Source organism: Lipotes vexillifer, unplaced genomic scaffold (assembly GCF_000442215.2).
Source record: "Lipotes vexillifer unplaced genomic scaffold, Lipotes_vexillifer_v1.1 scaffold1275, whole genome shotgun sequence".
NCBI classification, from domain to species: Eukaryota; Metazoa; Chordata; class Mammalia; order Artiodactyla; family Lipotidae; genus Lipotes; species Lipotes vexillifer.
In genome coordinates, this window is record NW_006770093.1 from 71693 (window position 1) to 81541 (window position 9849).

The window sequence follows — 9849 nt, forward strand, 5'->3', positions numbered from 1 at the left end:
GTCCCCTGCATCGGCAGGCGGACTTTCAACCACTGCACCACCAGGGAAGCCCAGGAAGAGGGTTTTGGTGGCATATCTGGGTTTGACACCCAGCTGTTCCGCTTACCAGTCCCGCACCTTTGGGAAATTTTATCTCCCTGAGCCTCAGTTTTCTCTTCTGAAAATGGGCATATAGCCCTCTCTCATTATTATGGGATTAAATGTTATGCTGACGTAGAGCACTCAGCGTGATATGCCTGCTTCATAGTAGCTCCTTATTTATTACAGAAATGTTCTATTAACTTATTAAAAATTAAATATTAAAAATATTTTCCTATTTAGCTAATCCAAATTTCTGGTTTCCAGAGCTTTCATACAGTCAGAAGTTTTTTAACTTATTCAAGAAACCATACTTGCCTGGAAGCTAAACGATTACTGTTTTCATCTTTAGACTTCTCTTTGGAGTAACTTGTTTTTGTTTTTTAACATCATTTGAAGACTGCAGTCATTTTAGGGACAGAAAGGCAGGTTAGGTCCAGGTCTGGTAGAAGAAAGTGCTATGATTTTCTTCCATAGTTTTCTCCCAAGTCTCTACAGCCTTTTTAATGTGCTTAAGAAGGACTTAATAAAGTCTGCACTTTCCAGGGGATCCACAGTTCCTCTTGCCCGAGTGCACCTCTTCTGCACAGCTGTTTACGAATGAGGGTGGTGATTGCAGTTGGTCAGTTTCATGTTTACGGGTAGTTATATACCTTTGTTTAACAGATTTTAATTCGTCTCTTTGGCAGGAAATGGGAGGCTATTTTATAATCAATGGCATCGAAAAAGTCATCCGAATGTTGATTATGCCTCGCAGAAATTTCCCCATCGCAATGGTAAGACCAAAATGGAAAAGCAGAGGGCCTGGCTATACTCAGTATGGTAAGTTGTAGTGATGTTTTGGAATGTTCTTTTAGAAAAATTTAAGCTATTTTATTGGGTCGGCCAAAAGGTTCGTTCGTTTTTTTCCCGTAAGATGGCTCTAATAGCAGTTAGTTGTCCTTAACTTCATTCTAAACAATTTTGTTAGATTGTATTTGACAGCTGTCATATCAGCATGCATTTAAACAAAGACCTATCAGAATTAGTGAATTTTTGTGTAGCCATTTTAATATTGAAGATGGAAGAAAAAAAATCAACATTTTTCAGCATATTATGTTTTATTATTTCAAGAAAGGTAAAAATGCAACTGAAACGCAAAAAAAATTTTGTGCAGTGTGTGGAGAAGGTGCCATGACTGATTGAACATGTCAAAAGTGGTTTGCAAAATTTCGCGCTGGAGATTTCTCTGGACGATGCTCCACGGTCAGGTAGACCACTTGAAGTTGATAGCAATCAAATCGAGACATTAATTGAGAAAAATCAACGTTATAGGACTTCCCTGGTGGTGCAGTGGTTAAGAATCCACCTGCCAATGCAGGGGACACGGGTTTGAGCCCTGGTCCAGGAAGATCCCACATGCCGCAGAGCAACTAAGCCCGTGCGCCACAACTACTGAGCCTGCGCTCTGGACCCCGCGAGCCACAACTACCGAGCCCACGTGCCACAACTGCTGAAGCCTGCGCGCCTAGAGTGCATGCTCTGCAACAAGAGAAGCCACCGTAATAAGAAGCCTGCACACCACAACGAAGAGTAGCCCCCGCTCGCCGCAACTAGAGAAAGCCTGTGCACAGCAATGAAGACCCAAGGCAGCCAAAAATTAATAAATAAAATAAATAAAATTTTAAAAATCAACATTATACCACACGGGAGATAGCTGACATACTCAAAATATCCAAATCAAGCGTTGAAAATCATTTGCATCAGCTTGGTTATGTGAATCGGTTTGATGTTTGGGTTCCACGTAAGTTAAGCGAAAAAAAACTTTCTTGGCCTTATTTCCGCATGCAATTCCCTACTGAAATGTAATGAAAACGTTCCGTTTTTAAAACACATTGTGATGGGCAGTGAAAAGTGGATACTGTACAATAATGTGGAACAGAAGAGATCATGGGGCAAGTGAAATCAAACACCACCAACCACACCAAAGGCCGGTCTTCATCCAAAAAAGGTGATGTTGTGTATATGGTGGGATTGGAAGGGAGTCCTCTATTATGAGCTCCTTCCGGAAAACCGAACGATTGATTCCAACAAGTACTGCTCCCAGTTAGACCAACTGAAAGCGGCACTCAACAAAAAGCGTCTGGAATTAGTCAGCAGAAAACACATAGTCTTCCATCAGGATAATGCAAGACCCCATGTTTCTTTGATGACCACTCAAAACTGTTATAGCTTGGCTGGGAAGTTCTGATTCACCCTCTGTATTCACCACACATTGCTCCTTCGGATTGCCATTTACTTTGGTCTTTACAAAATTCTTTTTTTTTTTAATAAATTTATTTTATTTATTTACTTTTGGCTGCGTTGGGTCTTTGTTGCTGTGCGTGGGCTTTCTCTAGTTGCGGTGAGCGGATGCTACTCTTCGCTGCAGTGCACGGGCTTCTCATTGCAGTGGCTTCTCTTGTTGCGGAGCATGGGCTCTAGGCACGCAGCCTTCAGTAGTTGTAGCACGTGGGCTCGGTAGTTGTGGCTCGCGGGCTCCAGAGCATAGGCTCAGTAGTTGGGGTGCAGGGGCTTAGTTGCTCCGTGGCATGTGGGATCTTCCTGGACCAGGGCTCAAACCCGTGTTCCCTGCATTGGCAGGTGGATTCTTAACCACTGTGCCATCAGGGAAGCCCCAAAATTCTTTTAATGGAAAAAATTTCAATTCCCTGGAAAACTGCAAAAGGCACCTGGAACAGTTCTTTGTTCAAAAAGATAAGTTTTGGGAAGATGGAATTATGAAGTTGCCTGAAAAATGGCAGAAGGTAGTGGAGCAAAAGGGTGAATACATTGTTCAATAAAGTTCTTGGAGAAAATGAAAAATATGTCTTTTATTTTTACTTGAAAACCGAAGGCACGCTTTGGTCCACCCGATATTAAAAAGTAGATGCATCCAAACAGAGTCTTTGATATTTTTCTCCCATATATGTATAATTTTTTGTTTTTCTGTTAAGCATTTCTGTGTTATAATTTCATAGTGGGAAACCTTTCTACTGTGTTCAATTTTTTTCAAAATGTATGAACACATGTATTTATGTTACTCCTTACGGTGCTGAAGGATGGCTGACTTGGCCAGGTGTAGGTGCAGGCCTCGGAACTCTTCTGGTTCAGGGTATGTGGCACTCCCCTCGGTCTCTGGCTGACAGTGACCTGGCCTCTCTGTTTGATCACTCTCCGTGACAGTGGCTGGCTTCACAAGATAGCATTTTGCATTCATGAGCCCTATAGTTAAAACAGTTTATTCTTATAATTGAGCTAAAAATCAGTCTCTAATTGTAGCCATGCATGCTAAATGGTAGTATTGCTGAGTTTCTGACCATTTGCTCTGTTTGTTTAAATAGGAGTTTCAATGCACTGTGTGAGGGAAGAACATTCCGCCGTCAATATGAACCTTCACTACTTGGAAAATGGCACGGTTATGTTGAACTTTATTTACCGGAAAGAACTGTTTTTTTTTCCTTTGGGATTTGCACTTAAGGTGTGACTTACTGAATATACTTCTTTCATTAGGGAGTGAGTCATTGGAAGTGGTGTCCTGTGCAGGATGGATAGGTTGTCCTCATCAGAGTTCATGCTGTGCTGGCATCTACTACTGCTCCGTAATAAGTTACCTCGGGGAATTTCCTGGTGGTCCAATGGTTAGGACTCCTCGCTTTCATTGCCGAGGGCCTGGGTTCGATCATTGGTTGGGGAACTAAGATCCTGCAAGCCACGTGGCGCAGCCAACAACAAAAAAAGTTAACTTAAAAGGCAGTGGCTAAAACATCGCTAAACATTTCTCTCACAGTTTCTGTGGTCAGGAGTTTGGAAGTGGCTCCACATTTGGGCAGTTCTGGCCAGGGTCTCCGGAGGTTGCCGTGAGATGACAGCGGGGGCTGCTGTTGTCAACCGGGGCTGGAGGATCCCCTTCCGAGGCGGTTCCCTCGTGGCTGGCAAGTCACTGTGGGCTGTTGGCAGGAGGTCTCAGTTCCTCTCCACGTGGGCCTTTCCACAGGCTGCTTTGAGGCAGCTGTCTTCCCCAGAGAGTTAGCCAGGAGAACAAGGCGGGAGCTGGAGTGCCCTTTACGACCCTGCCTTGAGAGTCATGCTTCAACTTTTCTACCATATTCCATCGGTCACACTGGCCAGCGCTGGCTCAGTGTGGAGGAGACCAAGGTTGTGGATACCAGGAGGTGAGGATCATGGGACCATCTTGGTGTCTGTCATACAGGCATCGCCCTGATTTTGAAGAGCTCACTTAGATTCAGTGATAGCGGAGCGCTAATTTTTCTCGGGTATTAAAAAAAAAAAAAAAAAAAGAACAGAATGGTTACTAAATGATTAAGATGGTTTAGTTATTAGCAGTTTTAAAAAAGAACCTTTTTTTCTTTTCTAGGCACTTGTCAGCTTTTCCGATTATCAGATTTTTCAGGAGCTCATCAAAGGAAAGGAAGAGGACTCTTTCTTTAGGAACTCTGTTTCTCAGATGTTAAGGGTTGTAATGGAAGAGGGATGTTCCACACAAAAACAGGTCCTTAGCTATCTGGGTGAACGCTTCAGAGTAAAACTCAGTCTTCCTGACTGGTACCCAAATGAACATGCTGCAGAGTTTCTCTTCAGGTGTGTGTGCTTTTGTTTTTGGGGGGTGGAGGGTGTCCATGCTTCCTTGTCTTGATGTAGCTGGGGCTGGTGAGTCATCTGGGAATCAGAATGGCCCTGGGCGTAGGGTTCTGGCTTAGCAAAGTAGGGCCTAGCTTTGTTTCTGCAGTCATCCTCACCTTTCTTTTTTCTGGTAGCTTCATACCTCCTGCTGTACTTTAAAACTTTTGAAATAACTTCAGACTTCCAGAATTGCTGCAAAAATAGTACACTGGACACTCTTCGTTCACTAGTTCTTAACATTTTTACCACTTTGCTTTGTTGCTTTCTCTGCATGTTGTCAGCGTTTTTCTTTCTGCATCATTGAAAGTTGCAGGCATCACGTCCCTTTATTTCCCGAAGTCTAGGGCTTTGTCTTCTGTAACCACTGTGTAATTATTAAAGGAGCCCTGCCCTAGACCAGTGCTGTCCGATCTGTATCCACGAGCCACATGCTGAGCATTTGAATGGCCAGCGCAGCCGAGAAGCTGAATTCAGTAGGACATCGAGTGGTATCGGCAGCTGCATCATTTTAAGCTTTTTCTTTCTCTTTTGGCAGCCAGTGCATCTGTATCCACTTGAAATCCAACACTGAGAAGTTTTACGTGCTTTGTCTCCTGACCCGGAAGCTCTTTGCTTTAGCCAAAGGAGAGTGCATGGAGGAGAATCCCGACAGTTTAGTGAATCAAGAGGTCCTGACCCCCGGGCAGCTCTTCCTCATGTTCCTGAAGGTGGATGCAGGCTGCCTCACCCCAGAGCAGTCATACCTCTTGCGGGATGATGTGGCCATTTCCAGCAGTATTGTTTCCTGCACGTTTAAAATTTCTCGTTTGGGCATTTTATGTGGTCGTTTTCTTTTTTTTCTTTTTCTACTTTTTGTTTGTTTGATTGTTTAGCAGCAAGGGACTTACAGGTCTTAGCTTGGCCAGGTTCAGAAATTTCTTTAATGTTTTTATAGAAACTAAATCAAGACAATATCAAATCTTGGTCATAACATTAATGATAAAGTGTAAACGGCCTATATACACACATCCAGTCAGTCCCCATCATTCACAGAGTCTGTACTTGTGAATTCACCTACTCGCTAAAATTTATTTGGAACGCCAGCAGTGTCAGCACTCCCGTGATCATTTGCAGACATGCACAGGTGCTAAAGAACTGGAGTTTCCTGACGTTCATGGCCCCAGCTGAGGTCTAATGAGCTGTAAACAAGGGTCCCTACTGCCATGTTTTTCACAGTTTCGTGCTTTCTGCTGGTGATTTTGCTGTTTAAAGTGACCCCCAGGCTCAGTGCTGAAGTACCATCTAGCGTTCCCAAGTGCAAGAAGGCTGCGACGTTCCTTATGGAGAAAACACTTGTATTAGACAGGCTTTGTTCAGGCATGAGTTATGGTGCTCTTTGCTCTGAGCTCAGCAGTAACGAATCAACAGTATAAACTCAGGTGTCTCTCAACAAACACAAAAACCGAGGTCATGTATTGATCAGTTGACGAAAATGTCAATGACCAGAGACTCCCTGAAGTCTAACCCTGCATTTCCCCCAGGAGCAGTGCTCGCCAATGCAGTGTTCACAGAGACAGGATAGGACGTGATTACTGTAAATAATGAGAACTCTGTGTGTGTGGGGAGAGAATGTTGTCATGACACAAAAATAATTTTATAAGCAAGTTGATTTGGTAGCATTTTATAGTTTGAATATCATCCCTAAAAAAGATTTAATCTAAGAGATAACAGAACAACCGCAGGGAAGATGGAGAGGACTGAAGTAAAAATCTCCAGGTTCCTAATCTGGTCAATAATTAAATTCTTACTTGAAGGTAATAACTTTTGTTTCTCTCTGCTCTGTCTATAAAATTAGATCGAGAAATTTTGGTAGCCTAGAATTTCCCTGATAAAAATTCAAATCAGGCAGGAGTTTCAGTCGCCTTTAAAGACTAATTTACATTTACCTCCTTAAACTGAAGCATGTGGGTTCGTCGCGAGCCGGCCGTGTTAGAAGTGTCTTCAGTTGCACGACATTACCAAGGTGACCTGTTTCAGCAACAGAGGAAAGGAAACTTGGGACTGTTTCAGAGAATTCATTGCTTAAAAGTGTCTGATTTCCTTACCTTTGCCTCCGTTATACTCAAGCTTTTAAACCTCTGAATTCGGGACATGAAAGCCATCTTCAGAAGGTACACGACAGTGACCTGATACGAATGACAGGCTTGTATAGCCACCTCAGTGAGTGTTGCCACAGAGACTGAGGTCCCTGTGATTGGGTCCGAGGCTGCTTAACAGGGTTGGGGAGCGAGGGACGCTGAAGCGATTCCGCTCTGAACTGTGAGAGCAGATGGGGAGATGCTGTGCTTCCTTCTCAGCGCTGCCTCGCTCATCATAGGCTTGTCTGCCCATCTCTTCACATTAGCCCTTTTACCAGAGAGGCTGGTGAGCCTCGTGGGAAGGCTTCCTGGAGGGCTCTCGCTTGCTTCTGCTTGTACTGAGTGTGCAGACCGCACAGACAGGTCCACCATCGCTCTCCTGCAGTTCCAGATCCAGAAAGTATGAGAACCAAAAAAAAAGAGAGAGTTGGCAGCAAAATCTGATCCGAACCAACAGGAGGCTGTTTATAACTTTCATTTGCTATACTTAGTATGACAGTTTGTGTTTCAGGGTAGAAATGTGTTTGATTATGAGCCAGTGCCTCCGTCTCCATCATGGGTGTTAGGTAATAAAAGGTCTGTGTGCCTGTCACCTTTCGGAAGCCTAAAAAATTCTTAATACTGAAATGCATTTGGCCCACGGATTTTCAGAGGTCCTGTAATGCCGTGCTTCCTGAGGAAAAGTTTGTTGTGAGGCTGAAGTAAACATGCAGAGCGCCAGCTTGTTGTACGTGCCCAGCAAATGCTAGCTAACCTCGAAGGGACCACGGGCAGGCCTCTGACCCAGGAGGAAAGTTTAGCTCACCTTTCCGCCTCCCCGTCTCCAGTTCCAGAGCATTTTACCCACATCTCAGTTCCTCATCTCTGACTTCTTTCCTCTTTTCTCTTGTTTTCTCTTCCTTTCCCATTATGTTTCAACTTTTATATGAGAAGAACGTGTCGGTCTTTCCTACTGGCTTGTCAGTCAGGGGTCCTGTGTGTTGGGTGTCATTTGGGGACTTCGGGCTCTTCTCAGTTGTTTTGTTCTTGGGACAGCGGGCTGCTGCTCTGTCTCAGGGCTTTGTTGTTGTTGCCTGTTTCTGGGGTTGAAGGTCTTTCGATTGTTTGATAAGAGCATGTGAATTAAGACCTTTTCTAAGGCCCAAGCGAACCAGTCTGGGTTCTTTCCCGTTAGTGTGGATAATCTCGACTGGGAGCGATTTTGTTCCACCCCAAGGGACCTTGGACAGTGTCTGGAGGCATTTTTGTGGGTAAGGGCCAGGGATGCTGCCGTAACATCCCACAGCTCACAGGACAGCCCCTCGTCACAAAGAACTATCCAGCCAGAGGTCCACAGTGCCGAGGCGAAACTCAGCACTGCAGAAGTTTGTATCTTCTGTCTTCAGAAACGCCTGAGCTGTAATAGGACTTTGAAAAGCTGTTTTTTCAGGTTTAGAGTTTAGAAGTTTTCCGTGTCAAACGTATGAATTAGTGGGCCTTTGTTATGGATGTGCAGGTTATGTTAGAGTAAATATCCAACTTGTGGTAATTAAAATACCTAAAAATTTAAATTTTTTCTTATTTCAGGAAAAATTGGAAGCTTGGTTAGCATCTATTAAAATAGCTATAGACAAGAAGGCCCAGAAGACCACTGTGTCCTTAAACACTGAAAATTTGATGAAGATTTTTAATCTGGGAACAGACCTTACAAAACCATTTGAATATCTTCTTGCTACTGGGAATCTACGTTCTAAAACAGGTGAAATTAAATAGAGAGGCTTCATTTAGTTATGATTTTCAGATTATTTGCTTAATGTAGATTTATATATTGCTGAGAGAGATTCTTTTCAAAAGTGAACTACTTACTCTCATTAAAGACAGATTTCACGTTGTAAATTTTGACAGGTGCATATTGGGCTGTAGACAGGCTGTCTGTATAGTTGAAATCTAATTTTAATGATCAAATGCATTTCCTGTGGCTCTTTCTAGGAAACTAAAGAAAGCTTAGATCTCTGAGGAAAGGTTAACTAGATGGGTTGTCTGGGAGGGTTGTTAGACATGCACATCCCTAAACCAGTTGTATTAGAATGACTGGAAAACTTTAAAAAGTGGTTATTGAGGACCCAGAAATCTTTTTTTTTTTTTTTTTTTTTAAAAAGATGATACTGATGCAGATTCCTTAAGGGCTAACAAATGCTTGTGTGTTATCCAGCCCTCTTGGATGAATCCCATTTAATTACTTGCTATTTTATTACTCATTTAATGTTTTCCCACAAAGGAGATAGAGTAGAGGAGATGGAGAAACAGTCGAGGCTAATACAATTTGTGAAACCTGGGGATTTTTACTATGTTTTTAAGCTCTTCCCCTCGCCAGAGCTGAGTAAACTTTGTCATAACCCACTCTGTGATCTCTAGTGTACTCTGAGGTTTTTATCTTATCAGAGCCTCCAGTAAAAGATAGGCTTCTTTTTTTCCTTAAGTTTAGCCCATTTTCAATGACATTTGTTTTATTAAGGTCTTGGCTTCCTGCAAGATTCCGGACTCTGTGTTGTGGCTGACAAGCTGAACTTCATACGCTATCTCTCCCATTTCCGCTGTGTGCACAGAGGGGCAGATTTTGCCAAGATGCGGACCACCACAGTACGCAGGCTGCTGCCGGAGTCCTGGGGTTTCCTTTGCCCCGTGCACACCCCCGACGGGGAGCCCTGTGGTCTGATGAACCACTTAACCACCATATGTGAGGTCGTCACACAGTTTGTGTATACAGCATCTATTCCAGCTTTGCTCTGCAACTTGGGTAGGTGGTTTACAGCAGTCTTGTCTTGTTTGCTTGTGTGGGTTTTAAGAGGTGCAAAGCTATTAAGTTGTGCTTCTTTGGGGGGTTGAGCAGGGAATTCTTGTAAGGGTGATGGGTGAAACACTGTGGATAACCTGTGACATTTTGTAAAGCACTTGCTGTCTTCAGAAGGTGTTGATGGCTCCTGGAAGAGGGGTCTTTCTTTTAATAGAGTCG

The 9849-nt window shown here is 43.4% G+C and overlaps 1 protein-coding gene across 5 annotated transcripts in view; it reads left to right on the top strand.

The window, feature by feature from the left end:
- Window positions 1–9849, top strand: part of POLR1B (RNA polymerase I subunit B) — a 26943-nt gene that overhangs the window by 5420 nt on the left and 11674 nt on the right. For 3 of the 5 annotated variants that reach the window (XM_007446010.1, XM_007446012.1, XM_007446011.1), the window contains 6 exons: window positions 768–900; window positions 3441–3577; window positions 4475–4698; window positions 5276–5447; window positions 8424–8595; window positions 9352–9633. In XM_007446010.1, the coding sequence (XP_007446072.1) occupies window positions 768–900; window positions 3441–3577; window positions 4475–4698; window positions 5276–5447; window positions 8424–8595; window positions 9352–9633 (1120 nt within the window). The remainder of the gene's footprint in view (window positions 1–767; window positions 901–3440; window positions 3578–4474; window positions 4699–5275; window positions 5448–8423; window positions 8596–9351; window positions 9634–9849) is intronic. The other 2 variants (XM_007446014.1, XM_007446013.1) reach the window with 2 other exon arrangements.